We start from the raw sequence: 26,908 nt of genomic DNA on the forward strand, positions 1-26,908 counted from the left end.
CTCTGCATCCAGCTTGGCTGGAAAGCCAAATATGGCTGCTTTGATGTGATTCCACTGGTCCTCCAAGCCGGAGGTCAAGACCCGGAATTATTTGAATTGCCGCCAGAGCTCATCCTGGAGGTGTCGATGGAGCATCCCACGTAAGCATCTTGGCTTCAGATGACAGAAGCCCAGGCCTGTTTGGGATTGGTCAGGTGGGTGATTATCAAAGCAAGATTGTTTGCCGAGACCTTGGGACAGGTTTGTTCAGCTTGGCTTTTGTTCGGTTAAATGATGTTGAATTTGTCCTTGGAGATAACAGGCAAGCAAAATTGAGCTGAAAGTAATGAAACAGCAGGAATGTTTAGGCCTGAAGCTTTGCAGCTTTTCTCGTCTTGTTTTTCAATCAAAATGTGTTCTCTTTCTTTTAGCGGTGTTATCAGGGAAGACTTTCAGCAGATTCTAGGGTCACCATTCCAAAACAGACAAATAGAGTCCAAACATAGATAGCAGGGCCATTGTAGTCCAAATTTCCAGTTAGCTGTGCATTTTCCCCCCACAACTAGGTAGCATAATGAGAAATAGCTGCTGAGGAACTGAGATGCAGTGTGAATTTACAATAAAAGAAACAGTCCCAGTAGGTTATCCAAGTCAAAAAATGGGGATGGCTTGTTAATACAACTCTGTGTGATCCTTTCTGCAGATACGAATGGTTTAAAGACCTAGATTTGAAGTGGTATGCAGTTCCGGCTGTGTCTAACATGCTCCTTGAAGTTGGTGGGCTGGAATTTACAGCTTGTCCTTTTAATGGCTGGTACATGGGGACTGAGATTGGGGTACGGGACTTCTGTGATGCACGGCGCTACAATATTCTTCAGGTAACCTTTCTGAAGGTTGGTTGGGTGGTTAAACTGTGTTTCAGTTGGCCAGAGGCATCTGCAGGGGGTGGTTGCAGATGATGAAAGCTGTATTATACCGTTTCAAAGAAGCTCTTCCCCTTTGTACATGTACCACATGCCATGACATTATTTGATCATGACCTCACATGCACCATGACCTCACATGCAAGGGGCAGAGCCTTTAAACATTTTAACAAGAGCCTTCAATTCTTGGACATCTCTGCACTTGGTTCAAATTCTTCATCTTTCCCACATCAGTCTCTGTTGCCCCTTGCTTTGCTTTGTTTGAAAGTAGACATTTAGAGGCGCATCAGTGTCCTTATAAAAGATGGTGAAGTGCATCTTTTCTATGCAATGGAAGCTTCGCAGACACATTTGTGGATTTTCCATTTACAAATATATGCCCATACTTCATTCATAAATATACTCCATTTACACTCAGACCTAAGCTTGCAATACACACCAATCCATGGCTGGTTGAACCTTGGTTTACTGAAATAATTCAATTAGCCTGAATACGCAATGCATTGAACTGTAAAGTATGTACTTTTATTTATTTTATTTATTTATATTTCAAATTTAGTCACCGCCCATCTCACTCAAAGAGCAACTCTGGGTGGTTTACAATAAAAACAAGAATAAATACTAATTAAAATACAATAAAACTTTTGTTGGGTTCACGCAGCAATCTGAACTGCCATCTAGCCAAGTGCATTTTAGCGTGCAAGCCCATTCCATTCACACACGCACTTATATATACAGACACACATTCCTTGCAATCAGTAAATACGTGGGTAAAAGAGGCTTTAACCTCGCAGCCTCAGCAATCTTTTTTCCAATTCTCCTGTTTCAGCTCCAGCACTACAAATGGTGTTGGTTTTGAGGTGTGACTGCTTACAGAACTGCTAGGCCCTGAACGTGGCAACCACTCTAAACTCACTGGGAGGATTCTGTGGTGAACGATAGAGCCCTCAGAGCCCTTCTAACATACACTAAGAACATATGAAAAGAGACAGTTTGGGGTAGTGGTTAAGGCACCAAGCTAGCAATTGGGAGACTGGGAGTTCCTTAGGCAAGAAACCAGCTGAGTGACTTTGGGCCAGTCATTCCCTCTCAGCCCTAGGAAGAAAGCCATGAGAGCAAACCATTTCCAAAAAATAGTGTCAAGAAAACTGCATAGACTTGTCCATTTAGTTGGCAAGAGTCAAGACTGATTCAAAAGCACACACACACAAAAGAACATAAGAAAAGGCCTGCTGGGTCAGGCCAAAGCCTATGGTGAGCCCATTATTTCATTTCTTAGGGCAATCAAGGAGATGCTTTTGGGAGGCTTGCAAGCAGGAGATGGAGACATCCCGTCTTCCCCTCTAAGCGCTCCTCCTGACACCACTGGTTCATCCTTGCATTGTTGCCTCCCAGCTGGTTCTGGTCAGGGGACAGGCAGCATTTCTGAAGACTCTTACCTTGACAGTCTTGCACTTCGATCTGCTACTTAGCAACCCAAATTTGGCTTCCGGGAGTGGCCAACTAATTTCTCAAAGCGATTGGTGCCCAGATGGGCCACTGCCTTGTCCCCAGCTGCTTAAGCCGTGCTTGCAGCATAAGCTTCTGGTTGAGTTGGCCTAATTTATTCTAAACCAAGTGGGCCATAGAACCATCAAGATGCTCCTGATATCAAATGCCAAGCCCACTGGTCACGCTGAGAGTTAGAGACCACAAGATCCAGAAAACCATCCCTTTTAGGTGGGCTTACCCAAGAAAAGTAACCCTCTAATAGTTAGAACATCTTGCACGATTGTAGCATTTCCATAACTACTAATGGATTACTGCTAATCTAGTTTAAGAATCTGGAATTCTATGTTAAGGAGACTTTTGAAAGCCAGAGTATGACACATAGTTTGTTCTCCATTTTGTCTTTTTGCTCTAGGAAGTGGGGAGAAGGATGGGGCTGGAAACAAATAAACTCTCTTCACTGTGGAAAGACAAAGCTGTTATAGAGGTTAATATTGCTGTGCTCCATAGCTTTCAGGTGAGTGGAAAACGAGGAGGCAGAAGGTTGGGTGTCACTTTCCCCTATTTCTAGCCACTTCCTTTGCAGGGAGATGGCCTGAAGTTCAGAACTGATTTCTCCATTCAAAGAAGGAAAGGCTTTGTTGGAGACCTTTGCAAGCAACTAACCCAACTGTTGACTGGATCAGTTGCTTCTTAGCGTAAAGCAGTTGCTCATCATAATCAATGAGGGAAGCTCTGGGAAGCTGGGAAATCACCAAGAAAGCATGTTCCCCGGCCCACCCTGCCATTAGAAAAGGCAGAGAAGGGTTGTTGATGTCCTTCAAAGATGGCCATCCATGGCAGCCATGCCCTTTGGCTGTCACACTGGATTGATAGATTGATTTATCTATCTATCCATCAGTCATATCAAGTTATGTAGATGTGACTCTGGGCAGCAAGCATAAGATTAAAAACCAACAGAACAAAAGAAAACAGCACAAAAATAACAAAATAATACAATAAGAACATAATGGTACCCAAGGGCAATCTAACCCAATCCATATACATAAAAGCAGTCATGCAAAAAAAAAAAAATCCCATTGATGGGCTCACCCACCTCCAGGCCCCATGCCTGAGGGAACATTCAGGTCTTCAAGGATTAATGTAATGCCAGTAGGGTGGGGACCAGATGAATCTCATGGGGCATGGTGTTCCACAGGGCAGGTACTGTGACAATTGTCTTCTCCTACTACATCTCAGAGAGGGAAGACCTCTGCCTGTGGATGTGTTTTGTTCTGCTCACATGGTACCTACTGCCCCATGGCAGTTTTGATTGACGAGGTTGGCAAACAGGCACCATTGGAGCAGTGAGCCAATGAGATGATAGATTGGGAGTCTAGCCTGTGTGGCGTGTGCGTCACATCCTAAACTGGTTTTCTGCTCTCAACAGCTGAGTTGTTGTCCAGTCAACAGCCTTGAAGGTTACATTCAAATGATAAGGCAATCAGTTGGCAAAGTATCTGACATTTATACGGACAAGATAAATCTTGTGCATTTGAACTGTTGCTCTTCTGGTAATTGCATGGGTAAATCCATAGTGTCAAACAGCTGGTAATTTCAGACTCAGTGAAAAGATTTAAACCTCTCTACATGTGCTAACTCTGATTCATCACCTACTTCCCTGAGTTTGGGATTTGGGAGGTTTATCAAAAACAGTGAAGATAGCTTTGGGGTCCAGTTTCTTTTTAAGTCTTTAACTAACTGTTGTGTTACTTGTCCATAGCTTTTAAGGGATTACCCAGAAAAGCAACATAAATCTTCAGCTAAGAGGTCTGATTATTTAGCAAGCACCCACCTCTGCATAAAAGTGTGTTATAGTATGAATCAATATACAGACAAAACTTAGTAAGCAAGATGTAGTAGCAGTGGTCACTGGAATGATTAGACTGAAATATAATGCAAAAAATGAAGCTTATAGCTTAAAACACATCAAGTATTTTAAATACTACCTGTGAGGAAACAAGGAATTGCAAGAAATGCTGGATACCTTATGAATAATATTGACTGGTCCCTCCCTTCTGTCTTCTGGAAAAGATGAAATCAAAGCTGCATCTCGAGAAGAGTTTAGAGCGTAATTCAAGGAAAGAGTCTGCAATAATGCAATTTTCACTTACAGTTTTATTTTGCTCAAGCAAGGTAGAACTTTTACTATTAAAAATTTGCATAGTTATACTAGCTTAAGTAAGTCTTGACTGAACTTTAGCGAACTGCCTTCGGTTGGCTCTGCCTATGGATGGGTGGAAAGGCATTTTAGGTGGTCCATGGGAGGATCAAAAAGTCAAGAGACACCACAGCTGTGGGATCGAAGCCCCATTCCCCTTTAGTGCGCATCATCATCTTGACTTTTCTGACACTCCCCCTCCCATGAATGCCCCAGTCTGTATTATTTCACTTATTCCTAATTATAGTCCGCTGTATCACCTCTGTTGGAGGCCCTTCTTGTTCATTTTGGCAAATAAGGCCATGGATTTATGCCCTAAAAGTCTTACCCAAGTGGTACACCGGAGCCAAGTAAGTTTTGCATTTCTCTGACTCTTCTAGAAACAAAACATCACTATCATGGACCACCACTCTGCTGCTGAATCCTTCATGAAGTACATGCAGAATGAATATCGGATTCGTGGGGGATGTCCGGCAGATTGGGTTTGGCTGGTTCCTCCCATCTCGGGTAGCATTACACCTCTCTTCCACCAGGAGATGTTGAATTACATCCTTTCGCCTTTCTATTACTATCAGGTGAGCTAAACATAATTCAGTTGATTGTGTGATCCATAGTAGCATCTTTCAATTCAAAATCAGCAGCGTCTTCCATGAAAACAATATTCTGGCTTCAGTTATTATATTGGAACTGATATATTAGGGAAATATAAGACGGATGGATGGATGGATGGATGGATGGATGGATGGATGGATGGATGGATGGATGGATGGAAGTTCTCCCAGCTCCTAAGTGTCACTCCCATGTAAGTTGAGTCCAGACCTCTGGTTCACCTCTGCCACCAGCTAATTCAAACCCAGTCCTGCCCTCCTTTCTCCTTATTAAGGGAGCAAGCATTTGCTATCTACATTAGGTATAAATGTACTATAATTAAAATTGGAATGGTCTGGACATATATTGGGGAAGTGCGTAACCCTCCTTGAAGTCATCCCTAACACAAGTATCTCCAAGTATCTCTGTGTGAAGCCTCCTTGATTTCTAAAAGACTTCAGAGGGGCTCGGAAATGGACATGGAGCTTAGGAAGAAATACAATTCACTGGTGCTCCCAAGTTCAACTTACCAAGTCCAGAAACCCAGCTGTTTTCCACAGCAAGGGGAAAAGGGATAGAATCAGAATGAGGAAAGAGCCAGAGAATTGGCAGGAGAAGCCATAGGTCTCTGGAATCAGTGATAGCTTTAGAGGCAAAGTGTTGTGACTGGGTTAAATCATGGTAATCTGACTTTGAAATATCCGACTTCTCCCAACCCTCAAGGTGGATGCATGGAAAACACACATCTGGAAAGATGAGAAACGCAAGCCAAAGAAAAGAGAGATCAAATTCTGCATTTGGGCCAAGTAAGTTTCCAGGATAAGATCTGATACCAGTCTGACAATCCATTCTTGGATCTGGATCAAAGCAAATGTTCTTCTTCGCAGGGCTGTGTTTTTTGCATCCTCATTGATGCGAAGAGTCATGGCTGCCAGGATCAAAGTAACAGTGCTCTATGCAACAGAAACGGGGAAATCAGAGACTCTAGCTCGAAAGCTGGGTGACATGTTCAACTGTGCCTTCAATACCAAGGTAAGATGCCTGTAATTGACCATGACCTATATATATTGCTTTAAATGTGAAGAAGAGCAATATTATAGCAGTTACTTAGAAGACAATGCAGTGTCCCTGCCTTTCAGGTGTGTGTGTGTGTGTGTGTGTGTGTATGTATATGTATATATGTGTGTGTGTGTATACACATGCACACACACACACATACAGAGAGAGAGAGAGAGAGAGAGCAGAGACAGGTTGATAAAGTAGGTAAGGTAGCTCTCAGGGAAGCTTGCCTTCCACAGTGGATCGTGTCACTACAGAAGCTTGGCTATGTTCTCAATTAACCTGGGTCCCCTTGAACCTAAGTTGAAATCTATTTCATACTAGATCTTTGCAGCACTTTGGGTTAAAAACTTTGGGTTAAAAAGGATACATGGCCACTCACACAGCCTACTTGAAGAACTCAACTTCTGCTTGAAACTATGAAATGCCATTACCAATCAGTCTTGACCATTGTCTAGAGGACAGGTTTCCCATGTTCTGAAGAAAAGTGGACAATGAATATTATTTTTTGCATCAAAATGTTTTATCCACTTCCCTCCACCTTCTCCAGTTCCTGATAAAATTTCTTTCTCCTTTTAGGTTACTTGTATGGTTGATTACAACCTAAGAGACCTTGAAAAGGAAACTCTACTTCTGGTGGTCACCAGTACTTTTGGAAATGGCGATGCACCAAGCAATGGCAAAGTAATATTTTTAATGCATGCTATATATTGATTTTCCACTATCAGTGACACTATGCATGCAATATAACAGTCTTTCTTTCTGTTATAGACACTGCAGAATGCCCTCTTGTCTATGAAACAATTGAGTAACAAATTCCGGTAATTACTTCCAGAGTTTTGCATATCCAAGTTAACCAATTCCCATTCTGTATTGAATCTTTTAGGGAGACAAAGTGCTCTTATTTTGAGGCAGACTGCCATTTCATCAAATATTGTCTAAACCAGCTTGCCTCAATCTGGCACTGTCCATATGGATTGTTTATAACTTTAGTGGTTTCAGTGGGGGTCAATGGGTCATAGCTTTGATGGTGGTGGGACTGCCTCTGAAGACCATCTAGTGGGAGACCGGTGGGCTTCCTTGTGCAGTTGGCTGGCCACTGTGAGAAGAGGCTGCTGGACTAGATGGGCCAGGGATTCGATCCAGCAGGGCATGGCTTATGTTCTTATGTTCCACCAAAATGGAAAATGATGATTGAATCCAAAATGGGTGGATGGCACAGATTGTGGAAAGCAGACCTACAGCAAAAGTTTCTTCTCTCTTTTAAGCAAGAATGTGTCCTTTCTCTATCCAGAGATACAGAAAATTAAACCTTCTGTTTGCAGAGTTTATACTTGGCCTCTGAGCTAATGTTCCCATCTCCTCCTCCTTTAAAAAATTTTTTTTTTATCTCACCTTTATTATTTTTATAAATAACTCAAGGCAGTGAACATACCTAATACTCCTTCCTCCTCCTATTTTCCCCAAAACAACCACCCTGCGAGGTGAGTTGAGCTGAGAGAGAGGAACTGGCCCAAAGTCACCCAGCTGGCTTTCATGCATAAGGTGGGACTAGAACTCACCTTCTCCTGCTTTCTAGCCTGGGGCCTTCACCACTAGACCAAACTGGCTCTCTATATGTTTATCATGTCCCTTGAGAATGACCCCCTTCTTAAGGATATTCCAGGAGAAGGTAAAAAAAAAGCTTTTAGAAGATAGACTGAAAGCAGGGTTGTTTCTGGTTTTTCTGCGGATTTTAATTTATGTTTTAGCTGTTAGGAGACTGTGTGGCCCTATCTTTTATGGTGATTTTATTATGGGAAGATTTTATTGATGTGTTGTGAGCTGCACAATGTCTGGTGGTGGCATACTAGTATAGTAACACAAATAAATAAGTAAAGGAAAGTTATCTTGATCCTCAGGAACGCAATTGATATGAAACCTGTTGAGTATAATAGATAAAAATGTTGATTGGCTAAAAAAAGATTCCCAGTTCTATCAAGCAGCAGACTTGCGAACTTTTCAATGTATTGTTCACAGAGGTACTTCAACAGGACCGATCCCAGAAGGAAAAATGCCTCTTTTAAAATGAGGTCTCCTCCAACACAAATACGTCGTCCGGGATTGCATCAAAAAACCAGCATTAATGCAGCTTTTCTCTTGAAACAGGTATGCGGTTTTTGGCTTGGGTTCAAGCATGTATCCAGAATTCTGTGCCTTTGCCCGCACTGTGCACCAGAAACTCGCACAGTTGGGGGCATCTCCAGTCAGCCCAATGGGTGAAGGAGATGAACTCAATGGCCAGGAAGAAGCTTTTCGGGCCTGGGCCATTCTTACATTCCAGGTAACTACAATAACCATGATGCACAGCAAGGCTCAGAGTTTGCAATGCCTCTGCAAGGGGATAGCAGAATCTCATGCTTTAGCTCAGTGTTTTTCAAACTTGGCAACTTGAAGATGTGTAGACTTCAACTCCCAGAATTACCCAGCCAGCCATGCTGGCTGGGGAATTCTAGGAGTTGAAGTCCACATATCTTCAAGTTGCCAAGTTTGAACAAACTGCTTTAGCTGATTTCCCTAGGGGAAGCAAGAAGTTTGAGGTGACCTGGAGAAGAGGGCCTAGGGAGGAAGAATCTAAATGAGATAAATGCAATAAAAGAAAAATAAATGTATTTGACTTATATAGAGAGGCACTCCTAGCCTCAGTATACAGGTAGTCCTTGTTTAGCGACCACCATTGGGACCAGCAACTCCATCACTAAGCAAAGTGGTTGCTAAGTGAAACGCAACTCTGCTTATGATCTTACTTCAGCTTTACAGACCTGTGAAGGTTATAAATGTGAGGATTGGCCGTAAAGTTATTTTTTCATCACTGTTGTAACTGCCAATGGTCACTAAATGAGGCCGTCGCTAAACCAGGACTACCTGTATATGGTCACTGGTTCCTGTTTTACTTCCTATTTCTTCTTATAGAAAGCCTGTGTGGAGTCTGTGTTCAAACACGCTGCCAATTAACCATGCCACTGAGCTAACAGACTCTCTCCTTGGCCTTTCTCCTCTTATTCCCAACAGTATTTATCCACTAAATTTTGGACTCGAAGGAACAATAGAGCTAATCCCCTAATCCAGGCGTTGCTTCCTAAAGAGCCAAATCATGTCACTTCCATGCATAATTGATGCTAATTACATCGTTCTTGAAAACTCTCCCTTTGCAGTTGTTTTGCTGTGACTTGAAACCATCTTTTTAAACAAGCCATTTGACTGAAATTAATTTCATTTACTTTCAACCCCTAACTGGAAGGTTCAAGATGACTAACCCAAAGGCTCAAGATGATTACATAGAATCCTCGATAACTTTCATCTATTCTTTTTATATATATTTGAAAAGACGGCCTGTGAAATTTTTGATATCCGCGGAAAGCACAGGATCCAGTTACCAAAAGAATATACATGTAAGGAAACCTGGAACCCCAAAGATTTTAGGATTGTATATGTCTCTCAGCCATTGGAGTTAGAGAAAGGTATGTTCTCCTCTGATCCTTAAGTGCCTTTGTTATTCTTAATTGAATGATATCATCATCCCTTTGATCCTTTTTAATGCAAGAATACATTCTAGTGGTTATTAGGGAAGTATTTCAAACTCAATATTGTGTTCTGAGCTTGAACAAAATAGCCTGTTTTTAAGGTTTTCTTCCAAATTCAGGACAAAATTAAGTATTTTGTGTTGAGTTATTCTACCTTAGGGAACAATGGCAAATTGAAACAAAATTGTGCTCCATTTTTTATGATAGACCTACAAAAGTTAATGCTGAGTCCTACCTACAACCCAACTTACATAAAATTGGCCAAGGGGAAGATTTAAAATAAATATCTCTATTTTTAATTTTTAAAAATCATATGTATGATTTTATATGATTTTACATTATTTTATCTGTACATTAGATAATGGATAGCATTCAGTATGGACACTCACTGTTGTGTTCTAGGAATAAAAAGAAAAAACCAAGGAATTATTTCAGATTCTCATTGTTCCATACAGACTATGTTGAATTTGTTCCATCACTAAAAACTGACAATTGTATGTTTCAAATTTTATTCCAAGCTCAAAACAAAACATTTTCCCCATTTTGTGCCCATCCATTGGGTGGCTATATAATTATAATTTCAATTATACCCTTGAAATTATAACTGCCTAATCTCATTTTCCAGTCCTGTTCCCTATCTTATAACAGATGCGTTACAGAGAAATTATTTGCTGGTAAACTAAAAATTCCACTTGCTCCTCTGCAATCAGTCAACCCATCTGTGTTAAAAACAACAAATACAGACTCTAGTTGTACAGAGATCCACATTCAAAAGGCAGTATGTGATAGGAGCGCAGGTGGGTGTGTAGGTCGCACCTACTGAGAACACCTTAAAAACAGCTGCATGTTTTTCACAGCTGCCCCAGAATCTTGGGAAAAGTTGCATTGGCTTTAAGATGTCCTGGGATGATTTTGAGGTATTGTCTGGAATGGTCTGAAATTTGCTTAGTTATGGCAAAAGACAATTTGTTTCTTTGTTTTCCTCTATAGCGCTTGGCGATATTCATGGGAAAAATATAGTTCCATTGACCCTCAAATGTCGGCAGAATCTTCAAAGTTCACAGTCCAGGTATTCTGATGACCTGTTGAATGCATCGGCTTGCAGAGGGGAGGCGTGGAGGGGCAAGAGATGAAAAGGACATTATGATGGCATGGCATCAACCTCGCCCTTTCATACTTGGCATCAGATGCAAGTCTGAAAATGCGGGGTTGCATTGCGGTATCACAATGAACCTTTTGTAATGTTTTCATCACTGTGGTTAGTACTGGATGTCTATGGATGAAAGCTCCTGTTTCCTCCCTATTATTGGTAGGAATACGAATGCGTGCGTTATGATATACACATGCAATTGCTATGTTAAGCAAGACACACCTTGCGCGAATTTGACTTTACACAAGGAATGTAAAATACAGCAGATGACATGTTTGCGTATGAATAAACATTGCAATACATAAAAGTTCAACAGGTACAAGGAATGGAACAGTAGCATAAGTTGGAGACTGCTCATGAGTGTATGTAGGGACTGTGAAGGCCATCTAGAATCTTTATCTTTCTATGGGGTCCTTGGTATTCTCTGAGCTTGGTTCTTTGCTTGCGGCTGTTTCATTACCCAACTAGGTAATATCATCAGTGCTGATAAGCATGAACACTGAGCATCAGTACCGATGATGTTACCTAGTTGGGTAATGAAACATTTGCAAGCAAACAACCAAGCTCAGAGAGCACCAAGAACTTCATAGTTCAACCCTGATCTAGACTTGGAGAAAAAAGGATGGAGACAAGACTGCTTTGCCAGTTGTTAAGCACAGAGGTGTCTCTATTAAGATCTGGAATTGTCTGGCAGCCTTTGACACAGGAAATAACATTTCCCAAATGGTAACGTCCCCCAGTGAGTGAAGAACCTGAACCTGAAAAAAGATTGGATATTTCAGCAAAACAATGATCTGAAACATACCTCCAGATCAACCACGAAGTAGTTCTTTGTTTAGATTTGTAAGCTGCCTAAATGTGAGCAACTAAAGGTCATCTACAAAAATATAAAAACAAGTCATAAAAGAACCATCAGGAAGAAATTAGTAATAATATACATATACCACACTGGGGAAATACAAAAAAAGAATTAAAATAGCCCATTGCTCATTCAGGTTCACAAAGTGTCCTGGCACTGCTGATCAGGGCCACTCAGACCTTGGTGGGAATGCTGTCCCATAAGGTAACATTATTTTGTTTAGTTTATTTATTTCTTTATTCAGTTTGGATGCTGCCTGACTCTAATTGACTCTGGGCAGCTCCTAACAATAAATATCACCAAAACAGCAGAATACAAAAAATTAACCAAAGCAAATACAAAAATAACTACAAAATAATCACAAGATGGTAATCCAATAACAATAGGACCTGGAGCACACTAGTCCTGCCAGACCTTCTAGGATGGGTAGAGACAATTGGAAAGAGGTGGTAATTTATTGTAAACTATCCTCAGAGCTTCAGCAAGTGTGCAGTAAACAAACAAACAAACAAATAAATAAATAACTATCAAGGCCCGATTGCCATTAGGGCTTTACGGATGGTGACTAGCACCTTAAATTGCACTCAGAACCAACTGGTAACCAGTATAGTTTGTGAGTAGAGGTGTCACCCAGGCAAACCAAAGTGCTCTACTTAAAGGAGAGAAGATTAAAGGTTTTGGAATGGCTTTCAGCATCCCCATATTTATTGAAAAGTGTGAACATTTATTATGAATGCTTGCTGAAAAACTGGGTGCAGAACTCAAATGTGCAGTGCATGCAAGGAGACTTAAGAATATTTCTTAGCTAGAAGTGTTCTGCAAGAAAGAGTGGGAAAGAATCCCAAAAGCAAGAATAGGAAAAAAAAACCTCATTTTTTTTCAATATCTCAACAATTGCTTTTTTTCTTCCAAATGAAATGTTCCAAAGTACTGACTGAAAGGGTGTCCAAACTTTCATGATTGCCATATTCCCTGTTTTCTTATTTTGAACCTGTTAAACATCTAACTGCACATAGGTATGCATTCAAATTTGCAGAAAGATGTTGTGTTTAACTTCGTGCCACGAAGAGGTTGTATTAGCTTCTATGTACTTAGGCTGAAATATGTCTTTTGACCAGAAGTGCCTAAACTGCATGGAATATATAAAACACACAGTTTTATATCAATAACCAATACATTGTTAAAGGTCATTGTTCCAAAATAAAATAGAATTGAAAATTACTGTATTTTGGCTCAATATAAGGGAGAGAGAGAGACACTTCTTTTTAAGGCCCAAAAGCTGCATTCAGTTTTTAAAAGACATGCCAGGAGCTGCATCTGGCAATATGTATATGGGCTAAGAAGAAAAATCATCCTTAATCTTCCCTTTTCTTGCTGAAAAAGATATTAAATTTTTCAGTCTCTTGGTGTGGGTAAATTACATCTTGAAATGTGTATGAGACTTAAAATCCCTTACTGCATATCTCCGTAGCTTATGGCTACAGAACACTTCCTTCAACTAAAAATACAATGACATGTATTGAAGTTGAACAATTTTTCCCATAAATGGTTTCAAAGAATCACACCATCCTCCTCCCTTGCACGATGTTTGAAAAGTATCCTGCCTGTGGTTTTGACAAGGAAATCCTGTGACGGTTGACTTAAAATGGGTTTGTTTCCCCTTCCTTTGCAGCCGTGTTACCATGCTAATTAAACTTTCCTGTGGAATCAATCAGGAAACCAACTATCTCCCTGGGGACCATCTTGGGATCTTCCCTGGAAACCAAAAAGCTTTGGTTGATGGCATCATCACTCACGTTGCAGATGCTCCTCCATTCAATGAGATCATCAGACTGGAAGTGCGCAGCGATCGTAAGTTAGGAGTCCTTGATAAGAAAGCAAACAAATAGATATTCTTTTAATGGGAGCCGTTCACTGTCTACAAACAAAAATAGCCATGTCGGTATTATTTTCCTGGACCTGCAAAGGTGGGTGGATAATTTCCATGCTTTGTTGTGCTTGTAACAAGTCTCTATCAGATAAGATGGAGCTGAAAGGGAAGAATACTTACCACCAATATTTTTGACCAGTGAGAATAAAGAATTCCCTCTTTCCAGCTCTTTTTGCTACAGGATATCAACAATAGTTTGCAGCATGGAAGGCGTCAAAGCACTTGCATTGATGGGACAGGCCGTTGTCTGGATCCAAAGCAAAAGCCACCTTGGGAGGAGAAGCAACTCTTTCAGGGAGCTACACCAGTGTTATCCAAACTTGGCCACTTTAAGATGAGTGGACTTCAACTCCCAGAATTCCCCAGCCAGCATGGAGTTGAAGTCCACTCATCTTAAAGTGGCCAAGTTTGGACAACACTGAGCTACACCTTTTCCTGGCTCTGCCTGGTAGCTGCACCATCTTAGGAAAGTATATATTTGAGTTAAGGTAGTTTTAAGGAGTCAGTGCCCAAGTGTGACTTCTTTGTTGGCATCTCCTTAACTGAAATGCGTACGTTCCTGGCACTGTGAAGATGTTCCTGGGAGTCCAGGAAAAGGTCCAACTTCTTCTTTAAAGAGATGGTATCAGGTGTGGTGTACAGCTCCAGACTCCCTCTGGGGCACTGTCTCTGTTATGGGATACAAATAACTGCACACCTGCTTCCTTGCACTGAGAATCAGGGCAACATGACTCAGGGAGCATTGCCTCACTCCAGACGGTTTCACTCTCCCACTGAGGCCTTAGATCAATGATTCTCAACCTCAGCAGCTTTAAGATGTCTGGACTTCAACTCCCAGCATTCCCTAGCATGCTGGCTGGAGAATGCTGGGAGTCAAAGTCCTGACATCTTCAAGTTGCTGAGTTGAGAAACACTGCCTTAGATAACAGAAACTTGATAGGCTACCTGATGTTCTGCTCCCTTTGGGATTCCTGATTGGCTGGCATCAGTCTGAGAAGCAAAATTTAGTGCATGCGCGCACACAGACACACACACACAAAGCTGAGGCTACAGGAATTGCAGAGAGGAGACAATGACCTACACCCACCCAAAAAGAGAAGAACCTGAAGGCTGGATGAGGAGAGTCAGAATGACGACCTTGGCGAAGATGTGCGGAAACTGTTAACTAGGCAAAGGGGGCTGAAGTATTCTTTAAGTCCAGAACAATAAGACAGCACTAGGAAGCGACTCTGACAGATGCCTCCCTAGTTCACTGAACTATAAGAAGGGGAAAGAGGCACAGCACAAGCAGACTTGCAAGTTTGTGTTATTATAGCTACTGTAATCTCAATGAAAGTAGTTTTACTTTCCTGTGGAATTGGTTTCCTGCTCTGGGCTACTTAGTGGCGCTGACATCAATGCTGGAAATCTCATTGTGCTGTGTCTCCTCCTCTTTCTTATAGTTCAGTGAATTAGGCAGGTGTCTGCCTGAGCCACTTCTGAATGTTATCTCTTTGTTCTGGACTTAAAAAAGGCTTCGGCCCCCTTTGCCTAGGTAGTGGTTCCTGCATATCTCCGTCAAGGTCACCCGTTATTCTCTGCACTGGGGAAACCCTTGAAACACATAGCAATTTCCCCAGAAGAGTTTGCCTTGTTTCTATTTGCTTCTGATAGGCAGTCAGCAATTCTCCCCCCATTCACGTCTGAAATAGTTTTGAAGCCGATCTCTTTATAAATAAAGATACGCTTTGGCATAGGAAAGGGTGGGTGCATGTCCAAATGAAGTTGGAATGAAGAAGAAAAAGAAAAGCCTACCTCTGTTATCTCAGCATTGTTCCCTTCGGCCCTTTTCCTCTCCAGTGGGAGTGGGCCACATTTTAGCTTTCAGCTTCCAAGGACCCCATAGTGAGGAGGTAGTCTTATCAGAAGAGGGATGTGTATGGAATTTGGGACTGCCTTTTTTCCATTTGGGGTGTGGTATTTTTGTTAGCTCTTTTTCCCCTGAGTAAAATAGGTGTGTTAAGTCTATTGGGAGTTTAACCCTCCTGTTTTGCTGCTTACTTTCATGCTCCAAAATGGGAAAGCCAATAGTTATAATTTGGGCAGAATGATTCAAAGGCTCTGGGGACGAGGTGTCTCCTGCAGGGGAGATATTGACTTCAGTTAGCAGCTAAGGTCAACAGGAAAGATAATTCTGGAAGGCAACTGGTCAGATGTATTTGGTGCTCTCTTTTGATCTATATGAAGTCTCTCCCCGGCTGATTTCCTCTGTTGACTCTCAGAATATATTCTCACCCATTTCCTCTTTTATTCCAGGTGGTTACTGGGCTCCTTACAAAAAGTTTCCAGCATGTACGCTCTCCCAAGCCTTGATGCATTTCCTTGATGTCACCTCTCCCCCTTCCCAACAGTTGCTCAGATCACTTTCCCAACTGGCAAAAGATGAAAGTGAGAAGGAGAGGCTGAATCTCCTGTGTCATGTGAGTTTGGGATCAGTACTGGGCAGGGAGAGAAAATGCCGCTTGTAGAGCATGTCTCTGTTTCATCTGCTTGTGAAAAATGGCAGCACATGGCCAACCATGGTTGATCTCAAAAAGCTAAGCAGGGTTGGACTCAGTGCTTGGATGGGAGACCATCAGGAGGTTTCATGGCTGTAGGCCATACTGTGCAGTTGAAAAACATCCTAGTGGCAGATCACTTTTGTACTGTTACCAAAAAAGCGACATGGACATGTCTGTGTAGTCATCTGGAGTCAAACTCAATTCAAGAAGGTCTTTAATATAGCTACAATAGTGCAACCCTAGTGAACTGATCAGGGATTAGTGACATGATGCCTCTGGATGTCATATATGGAATCCCCAATGAAACAAAAAAAAATAAAATACTTTTAAAATTTGTAAATGACTGTAATCTTGCAAATTGCTAAACCCCTTAAGGTTTCAGTATTCTTGCATGAGATGTATGATCAGATGAGTTTTCCCTCTTCTCATATTAGATCGTACAATTATTCAGGGGTGAGACCTGCAAAACCCCATAACATTTCAGCCACTTCTTAGCATTTTTACTTCTTGCTGACCACTGGGTGAATTGGTTGGAAGTCCAGAGTAAAAGATTTTCTCATATATGCCTAGAAGAACAAATAGGGTGGAGATTCTCTGGCTACACTATACCGCTCTGGAGCCCTTCTCTCTAACCCCAAAACATGCTACAAAATGTGATTGCCAAAAATGAGTGGGGCAGTTTCCTATCCTTAAAGACAGGAAATCCAGGAAAATTGTGCTATAAACTCTAAACTCTTTATACTCTTCTTTACATAGAAGAAGGTCAGGACCTATTCTCTCTCATTGCCAGAATGCAGGTTATGTAATACTGAATCGAAGTTACTGGAAAGCAGATTCTGATTGAATGTTAGGGAAAAAAATGTTCTAAGGGTAAGAACACTTTGACGGTGGAATGGATGATTCAGAGAGGTGGTGAGTTTGTTGGGCGGGTTCAAGGGCAGCCAGAGAGTCATCCCTCAGGAGCATTTAAGGTGGATTCCTGCAACAAGCAGAAGGTAGGGCTCCATGGCCTGAATAGTCTCTTCCATCTCTAGAATTCTCATATTCTCAAATAGTAAAAGTAAAAAAAAAAAAAAGGATTCCCACCTCCCCAACTTCTTAGAAACCCTAACATCTAAGGCTCTCCAGTTTGTAAGATTCAGCCTCTACCACTTTTCTTTGTGATCCCTCCCCAATTTTTGGGTGGTCTTGACCCAAAAGATGGGCTCCCTTCTTTAGAACATCATAGCTCAAGCCAAGAACTTTGAACTGTACATGGAGACTACTTCCAATCTATTAGCGTAAGGAAAAGTGTTACCATAATAGTGAGCTCTTTTAATAACCCTATTGCATTCTGGTTTAAATGAAATATTCAGATTTTTTTTTACAGCGGCCAATACGGTCCATGGATGCACCCTCAATTCTGTGAATTTCTGATTTAATGCTGCACTTGTAGGTTGATCACATGGAACAACATATACTGTTCATCCTGGCAAACGTTTAGTGATCAGAAGCCACTGTATTTGGGCAAGGCAGTAAGGCTAAGTGGTTAGGGCCTGATTATACAGTATGTGCCAGGGCAGGATGGTTGAGGTTTTCTTTCCCTGGATTTTTAGAAGATTATGGAAGGGTGATGTTCCTTTAATAGCAGTAATAAAATTTTAAGGTAGTTTTCCGACCAAACAAATGGATTATTGAAGCAAAAGTCCTTGGCTTGCTCTCCTGGATTTTCCAGCTTCTTGTAGAGCCTCCAGTTTCAGAGGCTCAGGAGAACCACGTCAACTTTCCTTTTTTTAACCTAGCCCTGGTATAATAGTGTCCATAGCAATTTTCTGATTTCATCAACATGACAAAAGCAATATCACACCATTGCACCACAAGGCCTGCCCCTTTAGGCATGTATGTGACATTGCAATGCATGTAGGAAAGAGATAGGGCTTACATCACAATGTTGTGACACTCCTGATGTCAGTCTAACCCCTCCCTTATCCTGCATGGATACTCCTGTGTTGATACCCAGGTTCTGCTTATTCTAAAAGAAGCCATCCTTTTCTATCAGCAGAAATGAACGGGATGACCTTCCAGTCTACGTGATACTCAATTGACTTGAACGTAAACTGGAACGCAGACACTGCTGTCTGCCAAGGCACGTGGGGTGGGGACTTCTCTGCCCACTCACTCTAGTTTCCATGTGTTTCCTGGCTTAAAATGATGGAAGCCATGCCAAGTTTTGTAATAATGGTCATCAGAGCTTCAGGAGCTAGAGGCACCCACAGGATGACAATGATGTCAAAATGGCAGGCATGGCTGGGGGTGATAGAAGCCGCCCTTTTTTAACATACATTGCACACAATGCACACACATAAAAAGGGCAGAACTTCAGTTGCCTGGCTGATCCACCATTTTGATGACCAGGCAATCAAGCCCTTGCCCCTATTACATTGTTGACCACCCCTATGGATAACCCTGTCTGGGGTGGCACATTGTCCACTTCTGGCTTTGAGTTGAATTTATCCCTTCTGTGGTTATTTCTATGCTGTTTTCCTGTTTTATGTTGATTATTTGTGTTATCTCTTGCAATTTTATCTGGTGCCATTGTTCCTATGACAACTTGCACCCCCGTTTTGGAGGAGGCATAAACAAAAATAAATAAATAAATAAACACCAGGTGCCTGAGTGTGTGTAAGTATGTGTGTACGCTTTGTTTTTCATTGTAGAATTTGGAGGAGTACAACAAGTGGAAATTTTACAACAGCCCCACTATCTTGGAAGTCCTGGAGGAATTCCCATCCATCAGGATCTCAACGTCTTTCATACTCTCCCAACTGCCTTTACTCAAGCCCAGATACTACTCCATCAGTTCCTCACAGGATTGGGAGCCCCAGGAATTACATCTGACTGTGGCAGTGGTGACCTATAGATCCAGAAGTAAGTGGGCCTTCTGCACTGGAAACTTCATTTGGCCTTGCATTTGTGGTGATTTTTCATCAAATGTGCTTTTGAATGGCTCAGCAGATATTCCTATTAAGATTATATCCTCTTGCCAGGATCATCCTTTGTTGGAGATGATAAAAAATTCCTGCAACTAGAAAAGTAAACAGATGTATGTATGAAGTAGCATTGGAAGTAATATCATGGGAAGTTTAGGCTCTTGGAAAAGCATGATCTTCTGGGAAAAATAATAAAGGCAATAAAGGCTAAAGTCAGGATAAATCTGTCATGTACGCTTCCTTAGAGGAAATCTCACTCTGGTTCTTTGTTGGCAGAAATTGCTGAGAAATAATGCTTTAATTCTTAATAGTAGTGTAAAAGAAGACAAGATTTAGCCTGGAAGGACAAAGTGAACGAACAATTTGAACAACATAGGGCAAACTTAGCCATACTAATTTACTGATGGGCAATTATGTATGTTGTTCGCAGTCTATAGACAGTTATTCATCATGATGGTGTCTCCAGGGGCATCCAAAAAAGTCAGGATGACAGCTACAACTGTACGATCAAAACCTCATCCTTTTTTAAGGTGTTGCACAGTCAAGGCCGCCATCTTTCACTTCTGTAGCTGAGTCCCTCCACCTTGCTGCTGGTTGCCCTCTTCTCCTCTTTCCTTCCACCTTTCCCAGCATGAGAGCCTTTTCCAGAGAGCTGGGTTGTTGCATAAGGTATCCAACATATGATAATTGGAACCTGGTTATCTGTGCCTCGAGTGAGAACTCTGGGTTGATTTGTTTGATGATCCATTGGATTTTCTTGACTGTCCGTGATATTCTCAGGAGTCTTCTCCAACACCAAAGTTCAAAAGCATTAATACTCTTTCTAGCCTTTGGGTAGGGACCTACTAAAATTCACTATATAGTAAAATCTGCCTCCTCTACCCACTTATAATCTTTCTTGTGATTTCAGATAAATCTTATCAAAATACTTCACAAAACTTCCTTGTCTTTTTATCTCCCTTTCTTCTCAGATGGAAAAGGTCCAGTGCACCATGGGGTATGCAGTACTTGGTTGAATACCATCGCCTTAAATAAGACAATTCCCTGTTTCATTCGCAGGTAAGGTAGCAGCTGAGAAGTAGCTCATAACAAATACTTGAATGATCAAACTCAAAAGAACCCAAATGGTATCATATGAAACACAAGCTGTTTCTGTTGGGTGTGTGAAGCATGTGGACTGATTTCTGTGCTGTTCAAAGACCTGCAAGTAGAAATTAGGATATCAAGGAGATGGGTTGTATCTTAGTCTTTTCTGTAAGTGAGAGGAAAAAGAACAATAAAAGCAGGCCATGGTGGACTGAACATTTCCAATTGGCATGGGTAGAATCTATCTGAATCTACAGGTAGTCCTCGCTTACTATCTCATTTAATGACCATTCAGAGTTACAACAGTGTAAAAACCAGCTTTGCCATCAATCCTCACATTTACAACCGTTGTAGCATCCTGCAGTCACGTGATCACCATTTGCATGCTTCCCAACCAGCTTGCGACAAGCAGAGTTAATAGAGAATGCGGAAGTAAAATCGCAAGTTGCAGTCACGCGATATTTCACTTAAGTGATGTCGTCCGTCCGTCATGGTCATGTGATTTTCTGCTTAGTGACTGCAGTGCTTAGCAATGGAGTTGCTGGTCCCAGTTGTGGTTGCTAAGCGAGGACTGCCTATATCTGCCTGAAATCTGAAGGGATTAACATACATGATCTATTGCAAAATAAATTGAGAAGGGTGCATTCATGGAAAGAGATATCTGCACTTCCTGCTTCTGAGTTCAACCATTCTGCTAGCTTCCTAGGAGTAAGATGGCCTTCTCTTTGTTTGGCATTGTTGTCTAGTGCCGGTGGATTCCGACTTCCAAAAGATCCGAGAAAACCGTGTATCCTGATTGGTCCTGGCACAGGAATTGCTCCTTTTAGAAGCTTCTGGCAACAGCGACTCTTTGACTTAGAAAATAAAGGTGAAGAGGGTTTTGCTAGTTTCTGGGAGATCTGGCTGGACAAATCCACGTGCAACTGAAATGGGCAGTGATTAGGAGTTGGAGTTATCTAAATGTAAACTTTCTAATTCCTTATTTGGGGTCATAGAAGACAAGCCTTCCACTTTTGGAACATCTGCTTAATTCTGTGAAGTAGATTTTGCAAGGAGAACATGCTAAGATAGGTCTAAGGTAAATCCAAGTTAGTTTGAGGCTGCCTTTTATGCTTCCTTCATGAGACTCATATTCACATACCCCATGCAGGGCTGCAGTTAAATCATTAAATTGTGGTTTTGTAGCATGGCTCTGTTCCTGTTTAGATGATACTGTGAGTTATTTCACTTGTTCCAAAATGTGATAACGTAGCTGCATTAGGAGGCCCCCCTGTTCATTCTGCTGACTGGGACACTGGACTCCTGCTCTATTTTGGTTTGGTCCCAAGGGTATCACTGCAAACATTGCTCTTGAGCATCAGAAGAAGCCCAACTGATTTTGGCCTTCTGGATTTCAGGGATCCCAGGGAGGGGTCTGATCCTGCTGTTTGGCTGCCGGCACTCCAGCCTGGATCACCTCTATCGAGAAGAAATGGAGGAGATGCATCGGAAAGGGATTCTCCAAGAGGTCTACACAGCTTACTCCAGAGAACCTGGGAGTCCCAAAGTAAGCCTCGGTTGCATCTTCCCTTTGATACATTGCTCAGGGCAGAGCACTAATATTGTATCCAGAAAGTCCTGGGTTTAATCTCTGGTCTCACTAATTAAAAAGAGTAGGAGCACAAGACAGTAAAGAAGCTGAGTGTTCAAAAGCAGTATAACACAAGAACTTCATCTTCTCTACCCAACTAAGTAACTTCACACTCACCCACCATGGTGAAGTTACCTAGTTGGGTCATGAAAGCAACCAGCCAAGCTCAGAGAGCACTGAGAACTTCACAGTTCAGCCCTGAGCTAAGATATTCTCTTTTATTAGTGTATACAGAAAATGTGCTGTACTCCAAAATATTAGGAAGGTACTAGTTATTTGTCCCAGTTATGATATAGATTATCCAATGATGGGGTAGTAGATACTCTAGTGCCTTCAAAATGTTTTGAACTATACTTACAACTTTCTTCTTCCCTTCCCTCATTCCTCCTTACTTTTGGAGTATAAGCTTGTTGTTGTTGTTGATGATGACGATGATGATTCACCTATAATTTGCTCTGCTCTGAGAAGCCTTGTAGCTGAAGCACCTTGTTTCCATGCAGATAAATTCATGAAATCTTCATAATCCTGGCCACTAGCATTGGGCCTCCTAATGCAGCTAGCCTGGCTAATGGGAACTGTAATCCAGGGACATCTGGAAAGCATGAGACTGCTTGCGTCTAAAGATCTAGCTTATTAAGTGATTAAAACTTGCAGCCCTCTTAGACAAATCTGAATGATATCATGCAAATGGTTCAGGTTTATGTGCAGGATCTCCTTCGGAATGAATTAGAAGCAGAAGTATACAGGCTTCTCCACAAAGAAGAGGGCCACCTATATGTCTGTGGGGATATCCGCATGGCCAGTGAAGTGGCTAAGACTTTAAAGGAGATGTTTGCAAAGAAGCTGAGCTTGGCAGAAGAGGAAGCAGAGGATTACTGCTTTCAGCTGAAGGTATGATGACCCATTTCAGGTTGGTTGGCTGCCAAACTCAATCCTAAATGAACTTGCGTCACAAATATGATGTATGGAAGGGGCTGAAATCACCCCCCAGTGAAAGTTCTCAACTCATGTGCTTGGCACCTGGGGTCATCCACTCTTCCTGGCATTCCTCAACAAGGAGGCTGAGTTGATTATTTTGTTGAATGACATTAGGAATGGCCTTCTAAGTGGGCAAAGAAATGTCCTTGATGAACACAAATGCTTGTCTCTGTATGCTGTGGCTAGCTTTAAGAAGTTGGTAATCTTCGATTTTTAGATAAGCTTTCCAAGCTCAGAGACCTAAAGATCTCTGAGCTTGGAAAGCTTATCTAAAAGAATGATGGATTCTAATTTCCATCATCTCCCAAATTGTAGTCCAACATATTGGATTACGTAAGACTGTTTTAAGGGTGAACTTAGTCCCCATTTCAGAATCTACTAGCTCAACCTTTTCTCCTGTGGCTTTTGGCTATATTATGAATATCTTTATTTCCGCAAAGATTTTGGGACAGGCTATGAAGTTAAATCTAATTGCAAATTATACTGGGACTGTTATCTTTTTTTTGTTACTTTTCTTGTCCAGTATTTAATTCTTGACAAATATATTGCCACCTCATTTTTCAGCTGTTTTTCAGTCAAATTTGTAGCATTGATTTCAACTTTTATCAGACTTACGACAGCCTGAATTGCCCTGGATTGTTCTTTTAAGAATATCAGGATGGAAATGTTAAAAAAGAGATACAATAACCTGTTTTAGATGTTTTTGTGATGTTCAGTTCGATGATTTGGCATTATTATTATCAGGCTGCCCAAATCCAGAAGAAGGGAAGAGGTCTAGGACCCCACACAACAGAATGAGCAGGAGAAAGGATCCAATAAAGCATTTAATTTAATTCAGGACTGATGATGGCTTCTGCCAGCATAGGCCCCACTCCATAACCAAGCTGGCTAAGATAATCTTGGAATTGGTGGTGAGGACTTATAAGATGGTGGTCCTGGGTATCTCAACGTATTTACTGAATAAGTTGAATAACATATTTATTGAAAAGTTTTTCCCAGTTAAACTGGGTTTGCATTGGGGGCATCCACAGAGAGTGATCAATATCTGCAAGATGGCAGACACGAAGTTGCAATCCAAGCCTCACCCTTTTCACACGCGTGAGGAGGTGGGTAGAAAAGGGACAAGGTTTGGATCATGGCATTGCACCCACTTCCAGGCAGATTTTGACCCTCCCTGTGGATGTAGCTGGTTTGAACAATTTGCCTTTTAATTGAGCCCTTCGCTCCAGGCATCTATTAAAAATTGCACAGGAAGTATACTAAAGTCATTCCGCCAATTCCTAACTTTTCTTGGGGGTTTTGTTTTTTACAGAGGCAGAAACGATACCAAGAAGACATATTTGGAGCAACGTTTCCAAAGGAGAACCAAAGAGACGTGGAAGAAATCAAAACTGAAAGGGACCTAAATGTCTTGGAATCTCAAGCCCAGCTAAAACTTTAGCCGTAACGTTGCACACAGGTCCCCGTTAGCCAAAACGAGGGTCCCCAAACGTCGTTTTTGCTGCAGAGTCTGCCAGTGTGGACTGGATAGGCAGAATTTGCACCACAAAACCCAGCTGTTGGGGTTTTGGAAAAAACACTACGTACTCCATTATTTAATTATATTTAATTCTTTTAGACTATGTATATTTTATTGGAACTTTTGTAGTGATCAGTTATTATTATTATTATTATTATTATTATTATTATTATTATTATTATTGCTGTTACTATTACTATTATTATTATTATTTAAAATCCATTCTTGGACAAAGGGGCAGCTTTTGTGGGCTGTTTTCACCCTGCTTTTGAATGTTGAGAAAAAGAAAAGAAAAAGAAAAAGCTAATCTCATTTAAAACCAAAAACTGGAAATGCTTGTAGGTGCTTACTTACACAGATCTTGCATAGGGGCATCAGCAGGGAGGATCGGAAAAGTCAAGATGACGACTGTGATCACATGATCGCATGCACATCACACCTAAAAAGGGATGGGCTTTACTCACACCATTGTGGCTGCCATCTTGACTCTTCTGACCTCCTCTGTGGATGTCTCTGGCCTAGCACATGTGCCTAACACATTGCGATTGAAGGTCATGTTTTCCAGGCACATAATATTACAGGAAAGCGACTGTGATTTCTGGATCCTAGCTACGTTGCAACCTTCTTGGAAATTCTGAGTGTACAGTCTCAAAACATCTGCTGGACACCAGATCAGGGAAGGCTGTGGAAAGCTAATGGCTGGATTTGTTTGGCTTTGATTTTGGCAGGCACTGATTTTGTGTCTTCACATCATTGCAACTACCCCAGTCCACCTCTGATCTGCATTGTAGGCACAGAGCATTTGGTGCACCTTCAGAACAAAAATATTAGCCAGCATGGTGCAGTACTTAAAAGTCCCCTGGATGTTACTGTTTGGTGAGAATGAGGCTACTCTTTGAGAATTTCAACATTGACACTCCAGGCACCTTTCAAATAAAGGCCCAGCATTTCTTAAGAAGCAGTTGATACTGATGACCCTAAACTGTATGGTAAATAAGAACTGTGCCCAAATGATGGGCTATTGATTGTTCCAACTGAGAATGGTCTCCAAGAACCTGCCTTGCACTTCTGAAGGAGCTGGTCTCTTTCAGCACAGGGCAAATAAAATCAGATTGACTTGAACATGTTTTTGTGTCACATCTTGGGGGAACAAGACTGGTGAATGCAAGGGAAAGAACTGTGCGTTAGAACTTGAATAAACCATTTGTGAATTCCTCACAGGCACTATTCATTCATTTTTTCTGCTTGGTTAACTGAGTAAACTCTAAAGAAACAACTGTCCCCCTTCATCAGATACTAGTAGAATTCTCCAATCATTCTCTGTAGTGAAGGGGTCTGTGCACTACATTCAGCATCAGAGCTAAAACACTGAAGAACCAACTCCCATTTTTAAGTGATCCATATCCTGATAAATTCATCTGGAGCTTCTTTTGACAAGATGGGTATCACCTCCACACACTGGACTGTTTTCCATCTGATCCCATCCACCAAAGCGATCCACCAAGTTGGTAGCTACAGTTCTTCAGTGTCAGGGGAGCAGTTGGCCATCCATCCATCCATTCATTCAAATTTATTATAGCTGCCCAACTCCAATGGACTCCATATAGATTGGTGACTTTCCTGAACCAGATTACGGCTCTCCCAATCCCAGAAGGACCATTCTAGTTGCTTCCCCCAGAAGCTATCATGAATAGCGTATGGAGGTAGCTGGGCTGAGCCACTAGTCCCACATGGGAGTCACACTGGCAAAGAGGAAAGTTCCTGAATGTGTGTGATTTGACACCCACCACTTTGTGAGGAAGCAAAGGAACAAATACACAGAAATGGCCATTCTCTGCTCACTTGCTACTGTAATGTGGGCTGAGAAGTGGGCCTTCTCTTCTCCCAAACTATCTCCACTGTAAGGTAGAGCAGCAGGATCATCTGCTCTGGGGTGACTGACCACACATGGGTTCCTCTGAGCAGGCCCTGAAGGATGGTTGAAATTTTCAGCTTTCTTCTCCTTCGGTATTCCTTTTAAGTCACATCTTTTTAGACTGTAAACTCAAAGACGGAGGCTGATTATTATTTTGTAAGCTGTTCTGGCAGGCTTTTCAGCCTGCAAAGTGCTTTTCAAATAAATTCCATATCACCCAAATAAATTGGACACTGTCAGGAATATTATTGGCGCTTGTCCCACTGAGATTCTTTTCCCATTTATTTAAATCTGAGAGTTCAAAGCCACAAAAAGGAAGCAATACATTCCTGAAATGTCCACAGTGTCTAACTCAGAACCAGAATTTCAGTTTACAATGCCTGAGTCAGCAAACAGTAAATATGAATGAAGCTAGTTTATTCCTAGAATTAGACTGCAAGAAAAAAAAATCTGAACTGATCACTGATATAGTTCTTAAACATTCACATTTAGGTTTATAGAAAGAATTTGTCTGTAGAAAATCAGAAGGAAC

General features: G+C 41.5%; 1 protein-coding gene across 1 annotated transcript in view; it reads left to right on the forward strand.

Annotated features, from left to right (window-relative positions):
- The window catches only part of NOS2 (nitric oxide synthase 2), a 40,195-nt gene extending 14,571 nt beyond the window's left edge, over positions 1–25,624 (forward strand). Inside the window, exons 9-27 of the mRNA XM_025175618.2 lie at positions 1–140; positions 683–857; positions 2,806–2,907; positions 4,971–5,165; positions 5,902–5,984; positions 6,066–6,210; positions 6,817–6,921; positions 7,009–7,058; positions 8,386–8,560; positions 9,605–9,737; positions 10,791–10,869; positions 13,482–13,660; positions 16,035–16,198; positions 18,976–19,186; positions 20,220–20,307; positions 21,081–21,202; positions 21,732–21,880; positions 22,661–22,855; positions 24,255–25,624. Coding sequence (XP_025031386.2) covers positions 1–140; positions 683–857; positions 2,806–2,907; positions 4,971–5,165; positions 5,902–5,984; positions 6,066–6,210; positions 6,817–6,921; positions 7,009–7,058; positions 8,386–8,560; positions 9,605–9,737; positions 10,791–10,869; positions 13,482–13,660; positions 16,035–16,198; positions 18,976–19,186; positions 20,220–20,307; positions 21,081–21,202; positions 21,732–21,880; positions 22,661–22,855; positions 24,255–24,383 — 2,619 coding nt within the window. The 3' untranslated portion in view covers positions 24,384–25,624. The remainder of the gene's footprint in view (positions 141–682; positions 858–2,805; positions 2,908–4,970; positions 5,166–5,901; positions 5,985–6,065; positions 6,211–6,816; positions 6,922–7,008; positions 7,059–8,385; positions 8,561–9,604; positions 9,738–10,790; positions 10,870–13,481; positions 13,661–16,034; positions 16,199–18,975; positions 19,187–20,219; positions 20,308–21,080; positions 21,203–21,731; positions 21,881–22,660; positions 22,856–24,254) is intronic.
- Positions 25,625–26,908: the final 1,284 nt, after the last annotated feature.

Source organism: Python bivittatus, unplaced genomic scaffold, assembly GCF_059951505.1.
Source record: "Python bivittatus isolate LINGU-HERP-01145 unplaced genomic scaffold, Pbiv_v1 ctg000690_np1212, whole genome shotgun sequence".
Classification (NCBI taxonomy): Eukaryota; Metazoa; Chordata; class Lepidosauria; order Squamata; family Pythonidae; genus Python; species Python bivittatus.